This window comes from Heliangelus exortis, chromosome 27 (genome assembly GCF_036169615.1).
Source record: "Heliangelus exortis chromosome 27, bHelExo1.hap1, whole genome shotgun sequence".
In the NCBI taxonomy this organism is placed as follows: Eukaryota; Metazoa; Chordata; class Aves; order Apodiformes; family Trochilidae; genus Heliangelus; species Heliangelus exortis.
Window position 1 is genome coordinate 652,542 of NC_092448.1, and position 27,745 is coordinate 680,286.

Below are 27,745 nucleotides of genomic sequence, written 5' to 3' on the forward strand. Positions count from 1 at the left end.
CTGTATTTCAGTGAGCCCCAGGGTGTGTTTGGTGCTGAGTCCATGATCCTCAGGTGCTGAGAGAGGAATGAACAAACTGCTCCAGAAGTCAGAATGGAACCTGAAAGTACCTTGAAGCATTGATTGGCCCCACTGAGGGCCATTGCTGCCAGAGCCTCCCCATGGCCTTGTTAGAGCAGATCACTGGAGGCCATGATTGCAGGGAGGAAAAGGCTCTGTAAAGGTGGCTCTAAAGCCACGGGGTTTTCATTATTTATTTATTAATGAAGCAATGAAGCCAAACTCTGAACTCCAGGCAATGGGAAGGTAGAGCCCATCCCTCACTTGTGGCGCCTGACTCTTCCTGGGGAAATTGGAGTATGAAAATAAGTAATAAAAAAAAAAAAAAAAAATCTGACACATCCTGACCTCCCCAAAAAGGGGAAAGAAAGTCCAGAGCCTCAGGACAAAATGACTCCTGGCAGACCTTGGTAGTTGAGGCAGATGCCATGTCTAAGGTGACAAAGCCTTGGCCCTGTTGAGCCTTTCAGCCTTCCAGAGCCCTTGGCCACCTCTCCTGCAGGCTGCCCTACACTGTCCATGCCTGCAGCTCCTTCTTTAAACTGCTTTAAAAAGGCTTTAAACTGAAGGAAAACAAGGGAGGAACCCAAGATGGCAATGATCATCCCACCATCACCTCTATAAATGATCTGGGATTAAACCTGGCCTGATGACCCCAGGAGTCCAGCCTGGACTTTCCCAGGGCTGCCCTGATTCCTTGGTGGTGGCGGGAGAGTTATTGGGGAGGAGGGGGGAGGAACATGGTAACATTTTTCTATATATTTGTATATATTTTGTAATTTTTCCTCTTTATCATTACTGTTTCGTTAAAGCTGTGTAGTGTGGTTTCATACCCATAAGTCTCTCTCCCTATTTCTCTCTCCTTTCTTTATCAGGGTGGGGAGGGGCATTAATAGAGAGCTTCTGTCATTCAGTTAACTGCTGGCCCAGCATTAAACCCTGACAGATTTATTGGAGCGCAACCTGGAGCTTAAGCTAATTAGCTCGAGCCCAGTTGAAATTTCAACTCTTTTATATGAATAGTCTGAATTTTTACTTCAGTGGGAGGATATCCAGATGGCTTCGCTGAGTGGGAATCCAACTATTTTCTTTGGAAATTCCACAGGGTTGGAAATTAAACCAATGCTGCTGTACCTTTGGTACTCAGGGCATGTGATCTGTGGCTTTTTATCTGGGATTAGTGTTGCTCTGTGGTTCATTCTTGGTAAGAGCTGCTTACAAACACTTGGAAAAGCTCTCAGGTATCTGAAAGACTTGGCTGTACGAGATGTGATCTATACCATGATGAGACTGTAGATCCTTATCACATGCCATGCCCTCAGCCTGTGAGGCAAAGGTTTGTGCATGCTGCACCATCCCCATTTAACCATACACTATCAGTGATGTTATGGGTTCCTGGAGAAATGGAACCAGCTGTGGGTGATGGGATTAAAACAGCAGGAGAATACGAAGATGCTGTCACGGCTCCTCATCGGGGCTGGGTCTCAGCTGTAAAGGGAACAGCTGAGAAACTGCACCTACCCCATCACAAAGCCCTGGTGGTGCTGTCGAGAGCCCAGGCCTGGAACTGTCTGGGATTGTGTCACAGAATCATGGAATCATGGAATGGGTTGGGTTGGAAGGGTTAAAGATCATCTTGTTCCAACCCTCTGCATGCATGGGTAGGGACACCTCCCACCCAACTGAAGCCAACCCTGTCCCTGTCCCCATGGAACTCACTAGAAATCCAGACACAGAGAGACAAGAGGCATCTCACCTTCCTGACCCTTGCCCCAGCCATGCTCACGCTGCTCAAATATGACTTTTTTCTAAAATTTAATGTATTTCAGTTAGTAACTGACATCACCCATAATATCAGACTGCTCCTTCATGGGCTGCAGATCCACATCTGCCCCTCCGTGCTCCTCCATGGGCTGCAGGGGACAGCTGCCCTCTCCCCACAGCCTGCAGGGGAACTTCTGCTCTGGCCCTTCCTTCAGTCACTGACCTTGGGGTCTTGTGGAGGGCTGGCAGCAGGCTTCCACCTCCTTCTCCATGGACATCTTGGGCATTTTCTGCCACAGACATTCCATGGTCACCCAGGGCAGCTGCTGACTCCTGAGGGAGGTGCTCTCCCAGATATGGGCACCCCAGGTCTCCACACCCCTTCTATACCCCCAGGGTCACCATGGAGACCCCCATGACAATGGTGTCCAGGCACCAGGCCCTGCATCACAAAGCCCTGCTGGTGGCTGTGGAGACTCCCAGGCCTGGAACTGGCTGGGACTGTGTCACAGAACAATGGAATCAAGGAATGGGTTGGGTTGGAAGAGTTTAAGATCATCTAGTTCCATCCCAACCTATTCCATGATTCCATGACCCCACTCAACTGAAGCCAACCCTGCTCCTGTCCCCATGGAACTCACTTCTTAATCCCATCCACAGCATCAGCCTCAGTCAGCAGTGGTGTCTCTTGGAGCTGCTCCAGGATGAGCTTCCTGTGCTCCTCCTGCTTCATGATCCTACAGATCATTTCCATGACCCTCCAGATCATTCTGAATTAGAGAATACCTCAGGCTGGAAGAGACCCTTGAGCATTTCCTTGTCTGAGTGCCCTGCTCAAGGAAGGCTGAACCAGATGAGGTTGCTCAGGGGCTTCCCCAGCGTGGCTTCATCCACAAAGGGGCTGAAAGTGCCTTTTGTCCCACCCCACAGGGGGATTATAAAGACAGCAAACAGTGTTGGCACAAGTTCTGGACACTGAGGCACCGTCACTGCTTGCCAGGAGGACTTTGGATCCCTGATGGCACTGTGACCCTCATCATCTCGTGAACTTCCCACCCACCACATCACCCACCTCTTCAATCCAGACATCACCAGTCTGGCTACAACAGGACAATGGTAGAGCATGGCAAAGGGCTTGCTAAAGCCCAGGTGCACCCCATGCCTTTCTGTCCCCTGCCCACTCTGCTTCAGCAATCCCCTCTTTGTCCTTCACCTGCCTGGAGCAGGCTGGACCCCATCACTGTCCCAGGGACTGAGGTCATAGAATCCTAGAATCCTAGAATGTTAGGGGTTGGAAGGGACCTCTAGAGATCATCCAGTCCAACCCCTCTGACAAAGCAGGATCACCCAGGGCAGGACATACAGGAACACACCCAGGGATGTGTGGAAACTCTCCAGAAAAGGAGACTCCACAACCTCTCTGGGCAGCCTGTTCCAGTGCTCCCACAACCTCACAGTCAAGAAGCTTCTCCTCATGTTGAGGTGGAACATCCTACGTTGTGGCTTAAACCCATTGTTCCACTTCAAAGAGATTGGCCCCTTCCTTTTGACACCCACTCTTCTGATATTTATAGACATTCACAAGATTCCCTCCTCAGCCTTCTTTTCACAAAGCTAAACAGCTCCAACTCTCCTTTATTCTTCATATTAGAGATGTTCACATCCCTTAGTAATCCTTGCTCTCACTGGGACTCTCTCCATTAGATCTTTGTCTCTCTTGAACAACTGGATCCAGTATTCCAGCTGTGGTCTCACCAGGGCAGAGAAGAGGGGTAGGAAAACCTCCCTAGGTTTGCTGGACTTCTTCAGTCCAGTGACATCTGCAAGCAAACCTCTGATCAAAGCCAGGCCAAGAGCACTCTTTCAAAACTGGATTGTAATGACTACACCTGAATCATCTGGACCTTGAATGGAATCAAAAGCTAAATACACCACATGAAAATATCTATTTATGAAACAGAGTTACTTAATTCGGGTATTTTATTGAAAAATTACAATTAAAATAAGACTTTTTTTGGACGTTAATTAACTAAAAATCAAGGAACACACCTCTCTTCCCCATCAACAAAGAGCATTGGAATTTCCTCCACTGGTTAACAATTTCTGACCAAATTCACCCTACAAAACTTTACAAATCATTATCAATAGATAGCAGAGAGGAAGAACTTCTCCTCAATTTGGGTAACAAAGGCAAGACAAAGGAAAGAGATCAAATATCTGTATGAATAGAAATGCCAGTCCTGGTAGTATAGAAATATACAGACATGAAAAGGAACAGAAACACCAACACACAGTGCTGCCATGCAGTCACTTTCCATATTTACATTTACTCAAGTCTGAGCCACAACCAGAGAATATTTACAATCATTTAGGTGCCCACATCCAGTGCTCCAAAAATCTACTGGAATATTTCACTATCATCCAACCAGAATATCCAGCACAGCAAGAGCAAAACCTAAAAACTCAACAACACCAACCTCCCACTGTAATGTCAACACAGGACCTCTTGCCAGTATCAAATTAAAAGAATAGCAGAACAGCCCAAAACAACACAAAGCACACACAGAGTCCAGATCTGTGACTTAATCCCCATTTCTGCACAGAAAGGGGAGCAGGGTGCTGTTCCACAAAGCAAGCTGCATTTCCTGAATCACAAGTGAGACTTTTAGACCTAAAATTGTGAGAAAGACCTGGCCACCTCTAGGGTGTTGTGGAGTCCACAGCCATGCTGCACACTCCTCAGGGTGAGCTGGGGGGGCACCCATCACACCCACATGGAGGATGAGCTGGGCTTCAGCAGGATTGGTTGGTGTTCCCCTTGCAGCCTCAACCCCGAGATGAGTTGGGCTCTCTTGAAATATCTTGAAATATATTTGAGTCCACACTCCAGGGTAATTTAGATCACCTGGAATGATTTGGGGGTCACCCATCATGTCCCCTGGCCCCCAGGATGGTTTCTGGGTTGCCAATTGCAACCTGAAGAAACCAGGTACACAAACCAAGGGCCCCTAATCAAACCCTAAAAATGAAAACAAGCTTTCATCCTGCACAAGAAAAGACCATTCAGAACACAAGGTAAAAATAACTTCATCCCAGGAACCCAGGCCAACAAACCCAGACTCTGTCAGGAACAAGAACATGCTCACCTGAACTCGGGCATAGCACAACCTTGCCACCCCATAGCCCCAGCACCTGGAACCCTAGCATCCCATTGCCCCAGCAGATTGTAGCCCAAAGATACCAAAAAATGGAATACAAACTCCCTGGAGATCTCTGCCAGGGCCTTCAGGTGGCCCCGGATCTCAGTGAGCACAGCTTTGGAGTGGGAGCTGAACAGAGCCACCAGCACAGCATCAGCATCCATCTTCCCATCATCTGTCACAGCCTGAAAAAGTGCCTGGCTGCAGCTGCCCAGGGCTGAAAGGCTGAGGCACTCAGAGATACTGCTCCCATTCAGTCCCAGAGTGCCCCGGGAGAGCCCTGACACCCCCAAATCAGCCCTGGGACATGGACACCACAGCCCAGCTGTCCCCAGGGCTCAGGAGGGCTGTGGGGAGCAGGCAGGACATTTGGGGTGCCCCCAGTGCTGGCAGACAGCAGAGATGGAGACCCCAGGGGGAAGCCCAGGCTGCTGGGGCCTGGCCCAGCTGCTCAGCACTGCTCTTCTGGGGCTCTGCCCAGCTCCCTGCCCCCAGCTCTTCATCCCTCCCTCTCTCTCCTTTGCCCATCACAACTTTGGGCTTTCACTGCCTGTCTCCCTCTCAACACTTCCCAATTCCTCCCTGCCTGCTCTCAGAGCCATTGCTGTCTCTCTCTCTCTCTCTCTCCACATCTTTCTCTCCCTCTCCTCTCCTGGCCTTATTGTCCCTCTCTCTCCTGCAGCCTCTCCCCTTTCCTGCCTCTCCCTCCCCTCTCCCTTCCTCTCCCCTTGCCCTTTCCTCTCTCTCCTGCTCCCTCTCCCACCCCTCTGTCACTCCCCTCTCCTGGGGCCTTTTCTGTCTCTCTCAGGCCCCTGGCCCGCTCTCTCTCCATCCCCCCTCTCTCCTCCTTCCCGCCCTTCTCCTCTCCCTCCCTCCCTCCCTCTTTGCCCCCTTCCCCTCCACCTCTTTCCCGCTCCTCACCACTCTTTTTCCTGCCTTCTCTCCCTGCCCAGATCCCCTTCCTCCTGCTCCCCCTCCCAGCTGGGCCGGGGCCGGGGCAGCCCCGGGGTCGGGCGGGCTCAGGCAGCAGGAGAGGAGGAGCGCCCCGGGGCATGCTGGGAGCTGTAGTCCCGGGCCATGCTGGGAGCTGTAGTCCCGGGCCATGCAGGGGGCTGCCCGGCGGCCATCTTGGTTCCCGGCCCATGCTGGCAGCTCCAGTTTCCCCACACTCCCCATCCCGCAGCTGGGGAAAAACTCCAGGAGGGTGGCGGGGATGAGCCAGCAGCTCCTAAAAGCCCTCAAACTGAAGGAGGAAGCATGCAGAGGGGGGGAGGGAAGCAAGGGCAGGTACCCTGGCAGGAGTAGAGAGGTGGTCGGAGCAGCTGGGGAGCAGGGCAGGAGAGCCGCATCCATCCCAGGTAGAATTGAATCCTGCCAGGGATGGAAAGAGCAATAAGAAAAGCTTTGAGAGGTACCTAGGTGGGAATAAAAGGAGAAGCAAGGCAAATGGAGGCCCTCTCCTAAAGGAAATGTCAGACCTAGCTCCACAGGATATTGAGAATGCTGAGGTTCTCCAGGACTTGTTTGCCTCAGTCTCCTCTGGGAAGTGCTCATTGCCTCACTGCAGAGGCCACAGCAAGGGAAAGCCCTCAGGCACCCATTCCTGCCAGCATGGAGATGGGGTTGTGTGTCAGCTCAGGGAGCTGTTCCCAGGGGGGAGGAGATCAGCCCTGGCTGAGCCTTCCTGCAGTCCCTGGCTCTGAGGAGGAGTGGAGTGTCACGGGAAGAAGCGGGGTTGCTGCCTGTCATTGTGGAGCAGGAGTTTTAGAGGTAAGAATACCTGTGGTGGTTGGTTGGTGGTTGCAGGTGGAGTGTGCTGGAATATTTTTTCCCTCCTCTGTCGCTATTTTCACAAGGAAAAGGCAGCCAGTAGCTTTGCCACACACGCCTGGGGTGTTTCAGGTGTCCCAACATCCTGTAATTCTGAGAGGAAAATCTGCAGTAGGATAAGGTGCTCACTTTCTGGCCCCAGTGCCTGTTACAAGGCACCAAAATTCTCACTTTTGTTACTGGAAGAAAGACATTGTTTAATATTAAACCTAGTTTAATATTAAACCTTGTTTATTCTAAATCTGGTACCCCCACGCAGTCCTATTTGTAGGTAACTTGGGGGTCGAGTTTCTTTCAGCTGCCTGTTGGGTGCATTTCTGTGTCTGATTTAGCTGTGAAAATCACCAACAAAAAAAAGCAGTGAATTTACTCATGATGTATTTCCAGCTCCTATCAAGCAGTGAAGTGAAATGACTCAGTGGCCCATTTGGTAATTGTTTTGCTTTTGTCACTGATGTTTGTCCCTCATTTCTATCATCAAGGGTTGGACTTGATGATTTCTGAGGTTCCTTCCAACCCAGCCAATTCTATGATTCTATGATTTCTGACAGAAAAGTTTGTCTAATAGCTTTTCAGATGTCCCAGCCCCTCCACTCTTGCTTCTTCATGCCCTGCAGTCTGCCAGCTTAAATAATCTGTATCTAATGACACAGCCTTGGATCCTCTCTGTACCTTCAGCACAGGCTGGGAGGGGTCCTGGTGGGCACCAAGTTGCTCATGAGCCAGCAATGTGTCCTAGGTTCCAAGAAGGAATCTGGTCTCCTGGGCTGAGAGATACTGGGCGTTCCAGTATAAAATTCCACCCAGAAATTCCATCTCTTACTTCCTTTGAAAAAATCCAAAGCTTGGAAAATTTTTCCTTTTGCCCAACTTGTAACTTTTGTCTTTTTCCTTCCCCACTCTGCTTCCAGGGAAGCATATGCCAGAGGAAAGAAGGAAAAGCCTTTCTATTTATCCAAAGAGCCATCCTCTTCATCCTCCTCCACCTCTGATGATCCCATACCTGATGAGTTCTTGTGTGCTATTTGCAAAGCCCTCCTGACTGATGCAGCTTTTATTCCCTGCTGTGGGAACAGTTATTGTGAGGAATGTTAAGTGTTCCTTGCATGTTTGTTAATTCAAAACAATCACATCTCATCTTCTGAGAGCAGAAACACAAGATAACAAAGTTGCTTTGTTTCCAGTTCTCTTTCCCGAAGTCTGTCCTGAAGGATGCTTCTTACAGAAAGGGAAAAATAAGCAGAAAGCTCTTTTCCCTTTTTCTGTGTCTGGTTAAATGCCCTTTACACACAGAAGGAGGAGTATGAGCAGAGTGTGTAATTGTGCAGGTGCTGACAGTCTTAGATATCAAACTATCTTGTCCACAGCCCTTTCTCTTATATAAGACTGCTCTGGTGATTTACTGCTGACTAGAAAAAGAAAACAAAACAAAACCAACACTATTTGAATATTTAAATAGTTAAATATTTAATCCTTCAGAACTCAGAACGTTTTCCTGATCACTGTTTTATTCCCTAACCTTGAGGTTGGTGACTTCAACTCTAATGGACAGTGAGAAAAAGACCAGATAAAAGGTGAAGGCACAGCCTAACCCCACCTTCAGATGTTACAACAGTGAAATACCAAAACCGTGTGGTTATTTGGTACATACTAGAAATTTTTTTTACACTATTGAACATTTTTATCCTCATGTTCTCCACCCAAGATCCTACTCACCCTTTAACCATATGTGTATTTTTAGGAGTGATTAGAAGTCCAAAATTTCCCTCCTTTCTTTAAAAACCATTTTGATGATTCTAATTCCACACAGGTATTAGAAGAGCATTACTGGAGTCTGAGGAACACACCTGCCCAGCCTGTTAGCAGAGGTTTCCCCTGATGCTCCAGTCCAGCAAGAGCTTACCCCAGGTAACATGGTGGCTTTTATATAAACTGTTTGTGAGAAAAGTCTATCTGTCAAAAGCTGAAAGGGAAGAGTTTACATCTCCTTAGACAAGGCTACATTGAATAAGGCCAAAGCAAATGATTGGAAAAGTCAGTGCTGTGTGTGGGGTGTGGTTGGTGGCTAATTACAGCCATTAGTGGCTCATTTCAGGCTGGCTGTTCAAAAGCTGGGCTGCCTGTGGAAGGTCAGGCTGGTGCTGGGGCCTGCAGAGGATGTGTTTGCAGCAGGGAACTTGGAGATGATTTTCTGTGTAGCTGGGTGTGACACATGTGGCATGGTGACAGTTAACATTTGTGTTAACTGTGCCAGGAGAATTCTAGATATCCATTTCCCTCTAGTTATGGGTTAGACTTGTCTAGGGAAACACCCTGTACTTGTGCAATGGCAGTGGAACTTTTGCAGTGAGCTCTGTGCAGTCAGAGGAAGCTAGTTTGCCATTCATTTAATTAACTTGCTGTTAATTTCAGCAAGTGCAACTACTGACAAGAGACTTGTAAGTACAAAACAGAAAGTACAAAGCAAAAGTACAAAACAGAAAATCACCTTTATCCTGGCCCAAACCAGGACAAGATGACAAGTGAGAGACAAGAAGTTGGTTACACAGGAAGGGTTATTTTACCCTCTCTATCAACTCCTTTGAATTGGTTATGAAAAAGCCTCTCCAGGAGCAGAACTTACCAGTTCTTTGTATGGCTCATAGAGGTGGGGGAGAGCTTCTCAGCTTCTCTCAGATACTTAAGGGACCATTGTCACCTGTAGTGGCACTGAATGAATGCTGAGGCTTAAACCAGTGCAAGGTTTAAGGATTAAAGGAGCCTTTTCCTTTCCTTCAGTCCCCTCCCTCCCCCGTGAATTGGTTCAGTCCCTTCCTTTACCCCCCCCCCCTCCCCGCAGGTGGTTCGGCCCCGCCCACGGTTGCCCCTGGCAACTGCCGTTAGGGGCGACTCTGCCGTTGTGGCTCCTGTGCTGAGCTGTGCTGGGCTGTGTCTCTCTGGCTGCTCCTGGTCCTTGCCGTTGGTTTGCTCTTTTCTCCTGCCTCGTCCCTGCCTTTCCCCTGTCATCCACCTCGTCCCCGTCTGTCTCTTCCCTGCCCTGTCCCTGCCTTTGCCCTTCCCCTGTCATTAACCCCCACCCCTCCGGCTCTGCCGGCTGCCTCCCGCTGCTCCCGTGGGGCTGTGCCCGTGCCACAGCCCCCAGAGCTGCTGAGATGGGGCAGAAATTCAGCAGGAAGCGTCGGGTGTCCCGCTCTGTCAGCGCTCCTGGGCAGCCCTGCGGTGCTGCCGCTGCCGGCACCGGCGCCCCTGAGCCTCAGCAGCAAGGTCTGGGCAGGCTGCACCGCGCGGCTGCCCGCGGCCACCTGGCCTGGCTGAGGCGCTGGCGCCGGTGGATGGAGATTTGGGGCATCGACCGCCGCGACAGGGAGAATCGGTGAGGGGCTGTGGGCCGCTGCTGGGACACCTCGGGTGGCGTGCGGGAGCATCCCCCCTGCAGGGTTTGTGTGGGATCCCCTTGGAGCTGATTGCTTGCAAAGCAAGATGTGCCCTGTCAGCTGGGAGGGGGAACTCGAGAGCTTTCCAGTGCTGGGAGCTGCTGGGTGGGCGCCAGTGCTCCTGGAGGTGCTGGGCTGCTGCTTGGCCCTGCTCTCCCTGCAGGCTTCTCTTGCAGCTGCTGAGGCCTCCCCAGGTCTCTCCTGCCCTGTGGGTGATGTGTGCGGGGTTGCAGCAGCAGCAGCAGCAGCAGCAGCAGCAGCAGCAGCAGCAGCAGGAGCAGCAGGGTCTGGGCAGGGTCCCCCGGGCTGGGTGGTGCCACAGCTTTGGTTCTTTCCTTGTCTGTCAGTGTTAAGCTCCCATGTTTAATTCTCAGGACACCTCTCCACCTGGCGTCTGCAAACGGCCACACAGAGGTCGTCAGATTTCTAGTAAGGCACCGCTGCCGGTTGGATGCTGCTGACAATTTTGGGAGAACACCCCTGATGAGGGTGAGTGAGAGAAGTTCTGCTCTTGGCAGAGGGGCTTATTGAGTGTGCATGAAAGGAGAGGTGTCTGGCAGGACTCTGTGCGCAGAGCTGTGCGGAAACACGCCTCTTGGATTTGGAGTGGGACAGGCACCTGTCAGATCATCTTTGCAGGTGCTCTTCTTTCCCTGTGCTCAGAAGCTGGGTGAGCTGTGATGGAGTGAAATGTGAATTTTGCAAGTCTTCCCTTTTTTTGTGTGTTGTTCCCAGGCAGTACAGTTTCATCAAGAAGACTGTGTGGCTTTCCTGCTAGAGCATGGTGCCGACCCAAATCTCACCGACACCGATGGCCACACTGCCCTCCATCTGGCCATCCAGGCTCATGATAAAAACCTCGTGAGGCTGTTACTCAGGCATTTTGTCGATCATCGTGCCAAGAATAAGGTAAATGTTTCTATTTCTTCAGCAAGTCCTTTCAGAAAGTGACTTCAGTATTTCTTTTACAGATTTTTTTGATTATTAGCATGATGTACTTCTCTGACTTTTCAGGAGGGCTTTACCCCACTAGCTCTTGCTGTCTCTGAAGGTCAGGAAGAGATAGTAGAAACTCTCCTGAAAGCAGGAGTTGACGTGCATGCTCGAGACCAGCATCAAAGGTGAGGGGTTTATCCAGATGTGTCCCGTTGGTCTTCTTTCTGTTGGATTGCTGAGAAGCATGGGAATGTGCTCTGAGCAAAAGCAGGGGGCACTGGGAAGGAGCTGTTTCTGTGAGAGTTCTGTGTGAAAGCAGTGTGTGCTTGGCTGCTGTGGTACCTCAGGGGCTGCTTTCTGCACTGGGGATGTCCAGGAGGCATTGTCTGGCAGGAGATGTGTCATGAGCCTGGCAGCAGTGCCTCAGTTTGAGAAACCACCTCGTGCACAGCAGCCTCGTGTGCACTGAAGTGTTGTGCATGTGGCAGCTCTGTCTGCCCACGCAGCTGTTTTGACTCCCTCTCCCATGTTACTGTTGCTTCTACTGGACCCTGCTTTTTCTTTTGTTCATTGGAATGTAATGGGGAAAAGACTTTTTCTGAGAGCAAGCAGGAATGAAACGAATGTTTCTGTGTCTGTGTCAAAGGATCCATTTGATAGGATGTTTTGCATCTTTCAGAACCCCACTGATGATTGCTGCTTCTGTTGGGCAGCTGAATTTGGTCCAAGTTCTCCTTTCTTACGGTGCCAATATTTCCCATGAAGACACTGATGGGAACACAGCTGAGGATTATGCTGATCTTCATGGGTATTGGAGGTAACCTTTGAACTTTCTGATGAGAAGAAGTGGTCAGTTCTCACTCAGTGTGGCTTTGGAATGTTGTTGGTGGCAGCCCCAAGGTTTAATGGTGTGTTTAGAGCTGTGTTGAAGGTGTGCTCAGTGATGTCTTCTGCTGGGTGTGGTTGCTGTGCCCAAGAGAGAGGGTGTGTAGCAGCCTGAGGGAGCCGTGAGGGGTGGAAGAGGCAGGGCTCAGGATTCCCTCCCATCTCCTGCCAGCCTCTCTGAAAGGCCAGAGGATGGGCAGCCTGGTCCCTGCCTGCTCCCTTCTTCCCTGCTGCTGGGCTGCACTGGGAGCTCTTGGGCAGAGGCTCCTGTTTTGTCATCAGCTCGCCCGTGCTCGGCAAGATCCGAATCCATCAGGTGCTGGGGGCAGCTGGGGACCCCTCTCCTGAGTCGGCCCTGCTGCAAGGGGCCCTGGGACACTTATAGCTGTGACCATGGAGATGGGCTTTGGTATAGACTTGCAGATATTTGTTCCTCGTCCCACGTGTTCCTGTCTCTTCCTCTTTGAGCAAAGCTGTTTGGGTCTTATTTTCAGAGCTTCAAGTCTCTCTTCCCTGTTCCCCTTTTATCTTCCCTTGGGAGGGTGGAGGGGGGTACCAGAGCAATTCTGTCACCTGGTGTTTGGTTAGGACTGAGACACTGTGTGTAGTGTTAATTTGGAAGGTGAGGGAAATTTCTCTCCAGGATTGTGTGTTAGAGAATCTTTCAAGTGTTGTTGCTGAGCTGAGGTCTGCCCAGCAGGAACTCTCCAAAGTGTCTGTAGCCAGAGGAGGAACTTGGCAAGCTGACAGGCGTGTAAAGCCTCTGCCCAGCCCAGCACCATTGTCCTTGCTGACTTGCACTGCAGTGCCCAGGAACCACCAGCCTTTTGTTTCAGAGGAGATCTGACTGAGAGCCCTTCAGTGCTCTGATGCACAGCTTTGTAGCTGTGGGGGTTCCTTCTCTCAGGTGGTTATGTGTGCCTAAAAGGCAGACTGAAAAAATGTTCCAAGCAGGAGCTTGGAACTTGGAAGGTGTCAATGTGCATCTCTAGGGGAAGAGCCCTGCAGTGAGTTCTGTGTCAATTACCCTTAACAAATACTGAGGAGAATGCTGAGAATTTGTAGGAATATGTGTAGGGTGGGTAATAAGTTGGTGTTAACTGTTGTGCTGGGTGGTGTATGCCAGGATGTGGTTCTTTTTACCAACTCTATTTCTTTCTCTGTGCAGTCTGAGTCAATATCTGGCAACAATGGAGAACACATCAGAAGCTCCTGCAGGGGATGCTCAAGGTGACAACATACTCAAGATACTTCGAATTCCTGAGCGGGCAGGAGCTGCTGGAGAGCTGGAAGCAAAACCAGACCAGGAGAACAGAGGAGAAGCTCCTGCATGTGATACAGAAGATACCAGCATAGTCATCACTGCTGAGGACGCAGGAGCTGCTCCATTTATGTGGGGTGCACCTGCTGTGGACAGAGGAGGTAGGATCCTTAAGTATGGAGGAGCTCAAGAGGACAATGATGTGGCCTTTTCTTGAGGTGGTTTGTATTGTCAGCACTGACTGTGCTCCCTGGTGACTTCAGTGCAGGCATCAGGAGGAGCAGCACAAGAAGCTTTGGGAATGTGCTGATTTGTTACTTTTTGGCCTTGTCAGGCTGTAAGGGCAGTTGTGATTGGTGTGCTCCATGTCTACTGACAGGGTTGTGTCCTACAGAATTAATTTTTGAATATAAATGAACTCTAGATTAGGACCTGGTCTTCTTTTAGTTTTTTTAAGTGTGTTATATCTGCACTGTGTGGCAAATGGACACAGAGAGTGTTCAGGGAGCATTTCTTGGCATTAAGAGTGCAGTCTGGCTGGCACTGCAAAGCACATCATGAGAGTCCCTTTGCTGTGCTGCAGCAACAGAGGGTTAGAGGGTAAGCTGGGGTGATGCTGAGAGACCTTCTGAGGTCCTCTGAAGTGTATGTTTTGGGGAGGAGTCCTTGTGCCACATCCATTGCATGTGCTTGTGGTCAAATCAAGAGAAGCAGCACTCCCTGCTGCTCTGAGGCAAATGTTACAGCCCTGTCAGCAGGGAATTGGGTGTTGGGTACCTGTCATAAGAGAACCCCAGCATTTGTTGGCTTGAAATATCAGGTGTTACTGAGCAGGATGGGTAGAGAAGGTGGATAGTGATTTGTATTCTAAATAATACAACAACAGAGGGAGCTGCACCCACAGGTGCCACACAGAGTGTTCCAGGAGGCACAGAGGTGCATCCATCCGTACGCCGACCCTCAGGTGTGACTCTTGCAGCAGTCACCACACCCATTTGGGTCCAGTTGTGGCCAGTTTCATTCTGTATGAGCTGTGGAGTTGTCCATGTTAAATGTTTGTGTGTACTGTTTAATTGTGTGCTTGCCAAATCTAATGTCAGCATGTCATTGAATCTTTGAACAGCCACAGATGACCTTTGTGAAGGAGGCTCAATAAGGTGAGACTTTACAAACCCCTCCCACTTGCTTGAGAGGTGATTTTAGAGACATAGCACTCATTTTGCTTTGTTTTTGAAGGAGTTCTGAGGAGGAGGGGAATGATGATACTTGGAGTGATTCTGAAGAATCCATCTGTTTTAGCCCTGAGGTATGGTGCAGTTAGAGGAAAATGTCCTTGAAAAATACATCTCTTGAAGGCAAGTTTTCTCTGGGCTTGAAAGAAACTGCAGTTCCAGGCAGCATTGTTTTCTCTGTCATTGTTTCTGTCAGTTTTTGCAAAAAGACCTGTAGCTGTGGCAGAGCAAGCAGTAGATTTGTGGTTTGGGGCCAAAGTCATAGGTACACACTCCCATTATTTTATTTCTTGTTCATTTGGATCAGCATCTGTTGCTGATGCTGGGATTCTGTAGTGATGGGGAACTTGAGTGTGGTAGTTCAACCCACTCACTAATGCTGGAGATGCCAGCCAGCATCTTTAGTTTTGACATGATCTCATTTTCTTGCATTGATTTAAATGGAAATGATGCATTTTTCTGCTGTGATACTGAAATTTAGGGATACTGTGGTAAGTGTACTTGCAGAGGCTGCTTTATGCATCAGGTCTGGTGCTGCTAACAGTGCCTTGCATTCTGCACCTTTGCAAGTAAGCATTCTGAAACTGTGAGAGCTGAATTTTACCAAGTAATAGAAAGATAAAAATCAGATGAGTGAAACTGTTCTGCATGTAAAGATAGTTTTGGAAGCACTTTGCAGAAGGGTGCCTGCAGAGTCTTTTGGGGTGGAATACTCACTGAGTTGGGTGTGTGAGGAGTGTTTGTGTAGTTACAAGTGTAAGATAAATGCAGCACCTAAGCAGTATGAAAAAGACAACCTGATTATATTTCCTGTTCAATATTTGATGTGAAAACAATGTTTATTGTTGTGACTACTAGGGCGTTTAGAAATGAAACATTTTTTCTAAAATAAATCTTTAGGTCAAGAAGGAGCAGAAGCCAAACTTGTTGGAGTTATGGAACATTTTCCTGGAGTACGGGAAAGCTGGTAAGGAAAAGGTTGCATGATGTCCTGCTCTGCAAGTAGACTTGCTAAGTAGTTTGTTTTTTTTTTATTTATTTTCTTACTCTAGAAAGTGAGAGAAGTAAATTTTGAAAACAAAGGACTTTTTCATTTGAGAAATAAAAAAGCCATATAGTTCAAATAAAGATATTAATCACCTCCTAAGCCTCTGTCCCTGGCCAGTCCTTCCTCCCTCCTGCTCCTCCCTTAGCTGGCTCATTTTCCAGACATTCCCAGTGACTCCTCTCCTGTGAGTAAGTCTGGCAAGGTGCCAATTGCAAGATAAATAAATAACTCCTTTTATTCACATCCATTCTAATTTACTATTCATATATGGTTGAGAACAATGTGATTGTTCTAGAAATGGAGGTCCCTAGTGAATAAAGAAAACCTCAAAAAAAGAGCAGGGGCGTAGCAGAGTGAACTAAAACCACTGCATCTCTCCCTTCTTCCCTGGTGTGTAGGTCTCCAGGCAGAGCTGGAAGCTCTGCAGAAGGAGAAAGCTGAGGAAGGTCACTGGACATCTCTGTGTGGTTCTCAGGTACTTTGTGTGAAGGACAGGGAGGTTGCCATGGTGGGGCTGTGGAGGGTAGGAGGGAGATCCAGGAGCAGCTGAGAGCTTGCTGTAACTGAAATGAAGCTGGGCTGGCGTGAGGGAGTGCTTCTTGGGGGCTGTGCAGAAGCAGGGCTGAGACTGAGGACAGGAGGCATTTCTTTCTGCTGCTGCAGATTTCCATGGAAAAGCTGAAGGCCTTGTAAAAGCAAGCTCAGCCAAGTTTCCCTTCTGTCTTAGGCAGGAAAAGTCTTTTTCAAGCTGGCAGTGGGTGGCAAAGCAGGTCCTTGTTTCAGCTCTTTCCAGCTGTTTGGTTTGATCTCTTTTAGGAAGAGTCACCTGAAGAGGAAGAAATGGAGGAGAATCAGGAGCAGGAAGAAGTCAATAAAGAATTGTGGGCTGCAATTGCTGCATGTGTCCCCAAGTACATTTTTAATGAAAGTCCTGATATTTTGACAGGGACTGCAGAGAACAGGACTGGTGAGAGGAATGATTTGTTTAATACTGATTGAGATTCTTCCTCTATGAATGCACAGTAAATGACCAAATATTGTGTGGACTTCTGATACTGAATTTTTTCCCTCACTTGTGAATCCTGGTGGGATTCCTGTTCTTTTTCATTTGTTCTTTGAGAACTGAAATTGTGGCTTTGTGTTGCAAACAGTGGTGTGTATCAAGGAAGTGCCCTTCTTGCTTTTTTTGCTGTGTTCTCCCTCTGAACCAAGTGTTTTGTGTCAGCAAGCTGCATGCACGTTGCTGTGTGTGACCTGAATGAACACTGACCAAGTGACAGAAGAAATATTGTACACCAATCTTTACTGAAACAGTGGAGGAGCCTCAGGCCTCAGAGCAGGAGGAGGAGGAGGAGGAGGAGGAGGCCCCCTTTGCATTGCTGGAAGCATCTTGCTCGTTACTGCATGGCACACAGTTTGTCTGAGAGAGAGATCCTGCACCTTGAAGACACTGGAGTGAATTATGTGTGGCCATGCTGATATTCAGAAACTTTCTTTTTTACATAAGACAGTAAAATGCCACCAAAGAAAGGATTTAACAGGGATGCACATGAAATGTGTATTCTGATCATTTTCTCTCTAGCTGGTCATAAATTTGAGGGGATGTGATGTTTTGTGTTAAGATTGTTCTCACCATTAATCAAGATGCACTCTAGGAGTAAATAAGTAGCATTAAGTCATGCTGGTTGTAAAAGTCTCTTGTTTTTCCTGTAGGTGAGCACTCAGGATCTGCTTTCCATACGTCATCAGCAGCAAAAACAGAGGCCTAAAGGAAGCCACTGCCAGCTCTGGGGTGCAGGTATGTGAAGCCAAATATTTTGCATTAGAGTCTGGACTGATAAGGGGCATTATAGAGTAAATTGGATTATACAGTAAGGTAAAGAAAAGTAACCAGAAAGTGACTAATGGTGATGGCAGAGTCCTGCAGAGGAAAGTTGTGTTACTGTCTGAAGTTGGGTACTGTCCTCTTAGGATGAGGAAAAATCCTTGCCAGATGCAGGATATTTGCTGTAGTGCTGCTTTGTTTCCAGCTGGTTTGCTTCAGTTTTGAGCAGTGTTGTTCCTGCTGTGCTGTGCAGACAAACAAAGCAGTCAAATGCTTTTTCCCCATGCAAAATGCATATTGAAGGGAAGAGGGAGATTTGTCTGTAACAGGCAGATGTGTGTGATTAGACATGCCTGGTCTTCCCCTTTGTAAGAGAAAGCTCATGCAAAAAAACTTTGAAATTTGGTGACTTTTGGTGTTATCCCTGCTTCTGTAAATGTTTTTTTGGCTATGTCAGGAAGCATTTGAAAAAGATCTTTTCTGATGGCATTCATGAGGGGAATAGGGCAGGCATCCTGTTGGTGTTGGGCATCTGGGGCAGGGCTGGGCAGAAGGGTCCTGTGTAACACCTCAGGGGAGAGTGGAGCACATTATTCCCACTCTGGGGACATGGTTTAGTGGTGTTGGTTTCCCAGTTGGACTGGAGGGTCCTAGAGGTTTTTTCCAGCCTTAATGATTCTGTGGTTCTGTGATTCTGTCCACACAGGAGGCATTGGCCCAGCTCCAGAGGGAAGGCCATTTATTCCATCAGCTGCTGCACAGGGATGCTTTAATGACATTTTCCACAAACTCTGCTGAAAAGCAAGTTTCCACGCTGGAAAAGATGAACAAGGAATTAAAGGCCAAGTGTGCTGGTTTAAGAGAACAAGTCTTAAAGTATGAGGCTGGAAAAGTAAAAAAAAGGGAGGTAAAGGATAGACTTTTTGCAGTGTTGAAGGCTCTGAGCAGTGTTTTGCTGTTCATTTCTGCATTCTGTCTTTTGGGAGGTGCCTGTTCCTCAAAAAAGTCAATCTCAGCCACTAAGCTTTCTCTTCTCTATTTTGTGATGTGCAGCAATATTTAAATTTCTTCTGTGTGGCTGTGTTGGGCTAATTAACTGGTCAGAAGACTGATTGGAATGTTAAAGTTCTTTTCTGCAAATTCCACCAGTCCCAGGCAGAGCAAAGATTTAAAGATCTCACTGTACCCATTTTGTTAATTTTTATTTTCTGGAAAACAGGAACTAGTTCTGTTGAGTAATTAGACACTGGTGTGCTCTTTGTCTGAATAGTGATGTGAAAAGTGCTTTAAAATTCCATTTCTTTCTTCCTCTCAACCCCAGAGTGTTTGAGTGAGGTGAATACCTGCATGTGTCAGATAACCACCTTATTCTTCATTTTTCAGTTTCTTTAAGAGGGAAGAGGGGGAAGAACTCGAGGAGTGCTGTCAGTGCTTTTACCCTGGGAAAAACTTTGTATTCCTAGTGCCAAAAAAAAAGGTTCCTTTGGGAGATGGTAGTTGGGTGGGTGGCTGGAGGAAGGGAGGGACTGTTGGGTTTGGTCGTTCCTAATCCCCTCTACTGTTCCTGTTTCCTGCCAGAGATAATTCTTTGTGTCTGAATATTTCAGAACTGATGGGAAAAAAAAAATAGGAAAAGCCAACAGAAAGCTTCGTGGAAGATAAAAGAACAGACGTGGAAGTGGCTGCAAATCCAGTTCACCATTCAACTCACCTGGGACATCCTGGCACCAGTCTGGTTCTGAACAGAAGTCCAGTAGGAAGCATCCCCAGTTCACCCAGAGGAGCAGAACCACTGATGAACAGGATTTCCTCTTCTGCAGACAAGGTAAACATTTTGAAATCCCATCCTCAGCTACTGCTGAAGAGCATCAGTATGCAAGGTTGTGCTTTTTAACCTAAACTTACAGCTCATTTGCAGGGATTACTCATGGTGTAACTCCTCCTCATCCCAACACAACATCTAGGTGTGCTAGGGGTGAAAAGTTTGGGTTTTGAGGGCTGTTTTCCAGGAGTGCCCAGAAACCAAAGATGATGCCATAGGATTTTCCCAGCTAAGCTCTAAATTAAATTTTCTTATCTAGGATGTATGACTATAATAAATAAATCTGCCACAAATCTCACTTTATACCTCAGTGTGGGAGATCCACTGTGTGTAGGAGGCATTTGGGTTTTTATGGGGTACTCCTGGAGGAGCTGTGAATTTGGTCACTGCTCTCCCTTTAGTCCTGGAGAGAGGTCCCTTCCCTCCACTCTGCTGGTTTATGGCCTCACTTCTTTGGCCCTTGGAGTTTTTGCCTGGTTTTGTGTGGATTGGAAGAATGTTTTAGAAGTTTAATATTGCACAATGTTAATGGTGTGTTTTCTGTATAATTCTAGTACAGGCAGGAACAGGATGAATTTGTCTCTGAAGAAGCTGGACATGGTAATGTGTCATGTTAGAGTAAGTACAAAGATGACTGCTCCTCACTCTTGAAAACAACATCTTGAAAGCTGTTTAGTTCCTGTGCTAAGCACAGGGTTTTTTCTGCTAGCTTTACTCTTACTTGAACATGGAAACTTTCTGCTTACAAAATGCTTTGTAGAGCTTTAAGCAGCTGCCTGAAAAAAACCACCAAACCAAGTTTCCAGTGATTGCCTTCAGCACTGACCCATAACACACACCCTCTGCTGTCAGTTCTTGGTCTGTGCTGTCCCTTACTCATTGCTTGTGTTTGTAGCTCCTCTGTTGCAGTCTTTTTATTTGAATAGGCAAGAAGAGGCTGATCAGTGACAAAAGTTCTCCTTTCTTTAGGGAAAGATCACTCAGTAGTGTTCAGGCAGTCGTCAGGGGAGTTGAATGTTTGTCATCCATGGCATCAAACATGTTCTGTGATGTGAGGCCAGATGTCCCAGGAGGAACTGCACCTATTTTGTACTGATTACTCCAGAGTCACAGCTTTGCAGTGACTGGTGCTGTTTCAAAGCAGGAAGCCCCTGAGCCAATTTCCTTCTGTTGCTGTCTGCTTTTAATCACAGAGAGTGTTCAGCTCTGGCTTCGTAGCCGTAATGTTCTGACAGTGACCTCTTTGCCCCTCTCTCCTGTAAAAGTAACACCAGGAATCTTGTCTCTTTTCTCCCCAGACACTGATGAACTTTAAACTACATCTTTGGGAGCTTATTCCATATCTTGTGATGGACCAGAAGAGATGAAAATATGTTTCTGTCAGTCTGAATAAATGTTCTTAGTCTGTTGGATGGATGACAGCCCTGTTGCCCTTCCCTGGTGGTTTTTTGATGCGTAGTCCTCTCCCTCTCCCCCTTCCCTTTTCCCTCCTCTCCTGTTCCCTCCCCTCCCCCTTCCCCTTTCCCTCTCTTTCTCCCTCTCCTTTCTCTCCCTCTCCCTCCCTCTCCCCTTTCTTTCCCTTCCTTCCCCCTCTCCTCTCCACTCCTCTCCTGCGTAGTCCTGTCCCTCTCTTCTTTCCCCCTTCCCCCCTTCCTTCCTTTTCCCATTTCCCCCTTTCCCCCTTCCCCCTTCCCCCCTTCCTTCCTTTCCCTCTTTCCCCCTTTCCCCCTTTCTCTCTTTCCCCCTTCCTTACTTTTCACTTTTTCCCCTTTTCCCCTTTCTCCCTTTCCCCCTTTCCTGTTTCCTCCTTTCTCTTTCTCCATCCCCTTTTTCTGTCCCCTTATTCCCCTTTCTGCTTCCCCTTTCTTTTTCCCCTTTCTTCCCCTTTTCCCTCCCTCTTTCCTTTTTCCCCTTCCTCTCTCATTTCCCCACTCACCTTCCTTCTTTCCCCTCGCCTTTCCCCTCGCCTTTCCCCTCGCCTTTCCCCTCCCCCTTTCCCCTCCCCCTTTCCCCTCCCCCTTTCCCCTCCCCCTTTCCCCTCCCCCTTTCCCCTCCCCCTTTCCCCCCCCCCCCTTTCCCCTCCCCGTTTTCCCTCCCCCTTTCCTTCCCTTTTCTTTTTTTCCCTCTCCTGCCCTCCCCACCCTCTCATGTTTTGTAATTTTTGTCAATAAATTGATCTGGATTTTGCTTTTAAAATTTTCATCAGTCTCTCGCCCTTATTTCTTGCTGTTAACAAACGTGCTCCTCTTTCCCCTTCTCCATTTTCTGCACACCTGCTTTATGAAATGGAATAGAAAAAAACCCCCATATTTCTGAAGCAAAAACCATAGCCCTTCCAACCCAACCCATTCCATGATTCCATGATTCTGTGACACAATCCCAGACAGTTCCAGGCCTGGGCATCTCCACAGCACCCCCAGGGCTTTGTGATGGGGTAGGTGCAGTTTCTCAGCTGTTCCCTTTACAGCTGAGACCCAGCCCCGATGAGGAGCCATGACAGCATCTTCATATTCTCCTGCTGTTTTAATCCCATCACCCACAGCTGGTTCCATTTCTCCAGGAACCCATAACATCACTGATAGTGTCTGGTTAAATGGGGATGGTGCAGCATGCACAAACCTTTGCCTCACAGGCTGAGGGCATGGCATGTGATAAGGATCTACAGTCTCATCATGGTATAGATCACATCTCGTACAGCCAAGTCTTTCAGATACCTGAGAGCTTTTCCAAGTGTGGCTGCTTTGACCTGTGGGCAGTCTATTTCCTCTTTATAGGGATATTTCCTGTGTGTATGAAATGTGTATCCTATGTGTATCTCCTAGGTGTGTGTAAAACCCCTGTACCATGTACCACACTGCTGAAGACCATATCACAACTACTGATTGTAAGCAGCTGTTTCCAAGAATGAACCAAAGGGCAACTCTAATCCCAGATAAAAAGCCACAGATCACATGCCCTGAGTACCAAAGGTACAGCAGGATTGGTTTAATTTCCAACCCTGTGAAATTTCCAAAGAAAATAGTTGGATTCCCACTCAGCGAAGCCATCTGGGTATCCTCCCACTGAAGTCAGTATTCAAACTATTCATATAAATTTGTTGAAATTTCAACTGGGCTTGAACTACTAAGCTTAAGTCTCACTTTGGGCGCCAATAAATCTGTCAGGGTTTAATGCTGGGACAGCAATTAACTGAATGACAGAAGCTCTCTATTAATGCCCCTCCCCACCCTGATAAAGAAAGGAGAGAATAAGGGAGAGAGACTTTTGGGTTGGAAACTAAATTACACATCTTAAATGAAACAGTAATGATAAAAAGGAAAAATTACTAAATATATATAAATACGTAGAAAATTGTTCTTCCTCCCTCCCCACCCCCAATAACTCTCTCATCAGAACCAAGGCTTCAGGGAAGCCCTGGGAAAGTCCAGGCTGGACTCCTGGGGTCATCAGGCCTGGTTTAATCCCAGATCAGTTGTAGTGGTGATGGTGGGGTGATCATTGACATCTGGAGTTCCTCCCTCCTTGTCCTTCAGTTTAAAGCCTTTTTAAAGCAGTTTAAAGAAGGAGCTGCAGGCATGGACAGTGTAGGGCAGCCTGCAGGAGAGGAGGCCAAGGGCTCTGGAAGGATGAAAGGCCCAACAGGACCAAGGGCTTTGTCACCTCAGACCTGGCAGCTGCCTCAAATACCATGGTCTTCCAGGAGTCATTCTGTCCTGAGGCTCTGGACTTTCTTTCCCCTTCCTGGGGAGGTCAGGATGTGTCAGAAATTTTTTTGTTACTTATTTTCATACTCCACTGTCCCCAGGAAGAGTCCTGACTCACAAATGAGGAATGGGCTCTGCCTTCCCACTACCTGGAGTTCAGAGTTTGTCCTCACTGCTTCATTAATAAATAAATAATGAAAAATTCTTGGCTTCAGAGCCACTTTTACAGAACCTTTGCCTCCCTGCAATCATGGCCTCCAGTGATCTGCTCTAACAAGGCCATGGGGAGGCTCTGGCAGCAATGGCCCTCAGTAGGGCCAATCAATGCTTCAAGGTACTTTCAGGTTCCATTCTGACTTCTGGAGCAGTTTGTTCATTCATCTCTCAGCACCTGAGGATCATGGACTCAGCACCAAACACACCCTGGGGCTCTTTGAAATACAGAGAGCACTAAAGGGCCATGGCTATCCATGGGATATTTGTCAAAACTTCAAGACTTGTACAGATAATTGGAGAGGTTTTTCCAGTGTAGTTAAGGAGAAATATTTCATACTGTGATTAATGAAAACTCTTTTTTCCTGCTAGAAGTTCCCTGAAATCTGACACTGTGTAGGCAACTTTTCTTCTTACCTCCCCAACCCCACAATTGCTTTCCTGTCCCACCTGGGACTTCCATCCCTGCTCCTTGCATCAGACTTCTCCTCTCCTCTCTGCAGCTGGAGGTTACAGCTCCACTGCACCACCTCCCACCTGCTCTCCTCAGAGAACTGACTGCACATGGGCACAGCAGGAGTTTTCCTTTGTGCCAGCCAAGAAAAGTCACACAGAGAAAGTGAAGAAGAATCTGAGGAGAAAGGGTTTAGAGAGACAGATGGGAAAAGAGAGATGTGATCATCATGAGAGAGGTGGCTAAAGAGACAATCAGGCTGCTGAAAGACAGGCGAGCTTTGAACAACCTGCTGCTCAAAGCAGCACCCAGGGGAGAGGCATCTGAATGAACAAAGAGCAGGAGAAGGGGACAATTGGAGAGGAATGGGAATGGCCTTTGTCTGGACAGTCTGTGTCTGGAAAGGTGACTTTAGAAATGGTCACTGGATCACCACCACCAGGCAGAAGTTTCTGTTGAGGCTCTGCACTTGGTTTGCTCCTTGCCCCTTCTTGGGGTAGTTGGGAGGTGTGGTGCATTTTTCCTACAGTTTTTATTGCTCATCTTCACACCCCACTGCCCCCAGGAAGAGTCCTGACCCACAAGTGAGGGATGGGCTCTGATTTCCCATTGCCTGGGGTTCAGAGTTTGGCCTGACTGATCCATAATGTAAATAAATATATAAATAAATAAATATCTGTGGCCTCAGAGCCACCTTTACAGAACCTTTGTCTCCCTGCAATCATGGCCTCCAGTGACCTTCTCTAACAAGTCTCAGGGGAGGCTTTGTCAGTAATGGGACCCAATGGAGCCAATCAATACTTGAAGATAATTTTTGTTTTTATTTTGGCTTTCACTTCTTAGAACCTTTTTTTTTTTGGTCTCCTGTCACTACCTGAGGATCATGGACTCGTCCCTCTGGCACTGTGGGGCCCATTACAGTACCGAGCAGCCATGTCTTATCCTGTGTTGTTTATAGTGTTCAAGACTTGCACAGCTCATCAGAGAGGTTCCAGTGTGGAGGAAGACTAAAAGGAGCATTTTCTCAAAAAGTTCTATTTCACTTTTTTTTCAGTTTAGAAATGTATATTCAACTGTTATTGGTGCAGAGTGTCACTGCAAAAGGCCTGGACAGTGAGGAAAAGCCTTTCAGATACAGCAATCTATGAGAAACATTGCTCCTCACCTCCCCATACACAACATTGCTCTCATTGGCTCCCTGGGAAGGCTCTGGGATAATTTGCCTCCACCACCTTGTCAGTTCCCCCACTTGTACCCTCCATCCAGCAGCTGCTGCTCGCTCAGCTCCCTCCTGTCCCCACGCTGCCACTTCATCCCCACCCACCCACCCCGCATGGCACCAGCATCATCGGGGTCTCTGCGGGGAGCCCCGAGCGCTGGCAGCGATTGTCCTGTCACACAATGAGGGGATGGGGGCAGCGGCAGCGAGCCCGTTCCTGCCCTGCCTGCAGGACACCTTCCCTTAGGGGCAGGAGGAGCAATGCATGACAAGTGTCCCTTTCCAAAAGCCCGCAGCAGCCTCTCTTTCCTACGGCAGCTGCTTTCTGCACTGCCATCAAGAACGCCCTGCAGGCTGCACTTTGCATTTCCCCCTCAGAAAGGGAATGCTCCTTCTTGGCATCACCCAGCACGCACACAATGTCCTGGCTTCGGAAGAAAACTCAACACAAAAAGGGGGGACACCCACTCCCACTGCCTCACGGGTGCCGGCCGTGCCCTCCGTGCCTCCCACCGGCCCTGGCCCCGCCGCATTGCTGGGTTTGCCCGGGGGCTCTGCAAGTGAAGAGGGGAAAGGGGGAGGTGGGGGCCAGGGAATCCAAATGAAAAGAGTCTCCAGCTGAGGCCAAGCAAAGGTCAGGCTGTCCCACCAGGCACTGCTCTGGGGACCACACAGTGGTGGGGAAGTGATATCACGGTGCCAGGCGGAGGTGCGGATCGAGTGCCAGCTGCCAGCCAGAGGTGACAAGTGGTGGTGGTGACAAGGTGGTGGTGGCAAATTATCCCTGCCCCTGCTAGGACTTGTGTGTCTTTCCCTCCCATCAGAGTTCTCCCCTGCAGGCTGCAGCTGGATGATAACCTCAAATTGAAGATTTTTTTTGTTAGTAATGGTGTTGGTGTTAGAATCAGTATTAGTATTAATATTTAACTCTCTTTTACTTCAGCCAGAAAACTTTTCATTTCTCAATGTATTGTTTTTTGTTTGTTTCTTTGTTTTCATATTGTTTTCCCCACCTGAATGACACAGGGATGTTAATGAGCTGCATGGTGTTCAGTGCCTGGCTGGAGTTCAACCAAAACAGTCCTAATTTGGGCCCAACGTGGGGCACAAAGGGCTGAGATAATGACAGATCTGATCAGAGCATCTTAAAACAAAGTAGTTATAATTATTCCCTGTATGGGTTCAACAGTTGCTGGTCACCATGTTGGTAGGTTTGGTCTCAGAGCTCACCAAAGCAAAGTTCCTACCAATAGTACAAATGCAGAAGCGGTGCTCAGACAAGATGAGATATCTTGGGGGCTCTACTTCTGTCTGTCTCCTCTTCTTCCCCTCCCTGTTTCTGTCTTCAAAGAGTGAAATATTCATCGAGTCACTGAATACTCCAGTTGGGAAGAGACCCCTGAGCATCATCTTGTCTGAGTGCCCTGCTCAAGGCAGGATGAACCAGGTGAGGTTTCTCAAGGGCTCACCCAGCCTGGCTTCATCCACAAAGAGGCTGAAAGTGCCTTTTGTCCCACCCCACAGGGCATTATAAAGAGAGAGAATACCATTTGATCAAGTGCTGGTCACTAAAGCACCATCACTGTCTGCCAGGATGACTTTGAATCACTGATTTCATGTGACCCTTATCATCTTGTGAACTTCCCACCCGCACCATCCCCCAGGCCTTCAATCCAGACATCAAAAATTCTGGGTATTAAGGGAAAATTGTAGATGATGTCAAAGGGTTTACTAAAGTCCAGGTGCACCCCATGGCCTTCTTTCCCCAATGCCCTTCTTTCTTCTTTCAGCAATCCCTTATTTGTCCTTCATCTGCCTGGAGTGCCCTGCAGGGGCATTGGCCCCATCACCATCCCAGGGACAGAGGTGATGCTGACCAGCAGGTAATTCTCCCCATCCCCCTTCCTGTCCTTCATGGCTGACAGAAATGCCCCTATCCAAGGTGCAGTTGATCTCTCAGGACAGACCTTGCAGCCCCTGAATCTTACAGGGAAGGTGACAGCAAGCCCAGCACTGAAGACAAGATGTGGCCACCAGCAGGAAACGCTCAGAGGTGCCAAAGGTTCATAAAATAAAATAGCACTGAGGCCACAGTGGGCAGAGATGGTGTCCAGCAGCTGGGCCAGGCTGGTGGAGCTTGGCTGAAGGAAGCAGATCCCAGTGCTGCATTCAGGTGGCTTCCCAGGGGACGTTAGTGTCCAGGTGAAGTGACCTGAGGACACGGTCTGTGCCACTGACCTTCATGGCACCCCTGGGAAGAGCTGGTGCTGTTTGTGCTCCCACAGAGCCTTCTCCCTGCTGAGCACCTCTGGGCTGGCCTGGCCACCCATCCCTGCACCCTGTCCCCAGGCTGCCCCCCGCCCCGAGCTGGGGGTGCTGCTCTGCAGAGCACGGGGCTGGGGTGCCCAGGGCTGACTCTGTTCATGGGCTGTGCTGGTCAAGCTGGGAGGCAGACCCAGCTGATGGTGCTCACTGACACTGACCACCTCCCACACAAGCTCTTGGGTGCCCATGGAGGGTGCTCAGAGGGGCCCTGCCTGATTCCACTGCCATGGGCTCTCTTTATTGCACAACAGTCACCATCCCTGAGGGCTCTGGACACCAAAGAAGTGACAAAGCAACCAGCCCTAAGTCCCCAAACCCCCCGCCCCGGGACCATGATGGCATCAGAGGGAGCCCCCAGAGAAAGCAGCAGAGCAACAATCTCTGCAGAGTCGACTCCTTGGGCAGCTTCTTGAGAGCAAGTGTGGAAGAAGAGCTGAGCTGAGGAGATCCCCTGTGATGATGGAAGGGCTGTTCTGGAGGCCAGCTCTGTCCCAGCAGTGCCCGTGCCCTGTCCCTGCCTGCGGGCACAGGAC

At 48.6% G+C, this 27,745-nt stretch overlaps 2 protein-coding genes and 2 long non-coding RNA genes across 4 annotated transcripts in view; 3 read left to right on the top strand and 1 right to left on the bottom strand.

The window, feature by feature from the left end:
• Positions 1-27,745, bottom strand: part of LOC139787951 (uncharacterized) — a 540,427-nt gene that overhangs the window by 510,096 nt on the left and 2,586 nt on the right. The gene's annotated exons all lie outside the window — the stretch shown is intronic.
• LOC139787944 (ankyrin repeat domain-containing protein 7-like) overlaps positions 9,110-27,745 on the top strand; it is a 118,687-nt gene continuing 100,051 nt past the window's right edge. The window contains exon 1 of the mRNA XM_071727378.1: positions 9,110-9,255. The gene's annotated coding sequence lies outside the window, so the exon portion shown is untranslated. The remainder of the gene's footprint in view (positions 9,256-27,745) is intronic.
• Positions 9,686-16,704, top strand: LOC139787943 (POTE ankyrin domain family member G-like). Its single transcript, XM_071727376.1, has 11 exons — positions 9,686-10,227; positions 10,663-10,777; positions 11,024-11,197; positions 11,303-11,409; positions 11,904-12,041; positions 13,278-13,531; positions 14,494-14,527; positions 14,607-14,676; positions 15,503-15,569; positions 16,049-16,125; positions 16,467-16,704. Exons 1-11 carry the CDS (start codon positions 10,007-10,009, stop codon positions 16,647-16,649), a joined length of 1,440 nt encoding a protein of 479 aa, XP_071583477.1. The 5' UTR covers positions 9,686-10,006; the 3' UTR covers positions 16,650-16,704.
• LOC139787948 (uncharacterized) overlaps positions 19,057-27,745 on the top strand; it is a 112,714-nt gene continuing 104,025 nt past the window's right edge. Inside the window, exon 1 of the long non-coding RNA XR_011722735.1 lies at positions 19,057-19,300. This is a non-coding gene — a long non-coding RNA (uncharacterized lncRNA). The remainder of the gene's footprint in view (positions 19,301-27,745) is intronic.

Bases quoted from the DNA above. Each gene is read 5' to 3' on its own strand.
- LOC139787943 (XM_071727376.1), top strand. From the start codon at position 10,007: ATGGGGCAGAAATTCAGCAGGAAGCGTCGGGTGTCCCGCTCTGTCAGC. The intron at 10,228-10,662 runs GTGAGGGGCTGT...TTTAATTCTCAG, and splicing joins CGCCGCGACAGGGAGAATCG to GACACCTCTCCACCTGGCGT. The intron at 15,570-16,048 runs GTAAGGAAAAGG...CCTGGTGTGTAG, and splicing joins CCTGGAGTACGGGAAAGCTG to GTCTCCAGGCAGAGCTGGAA.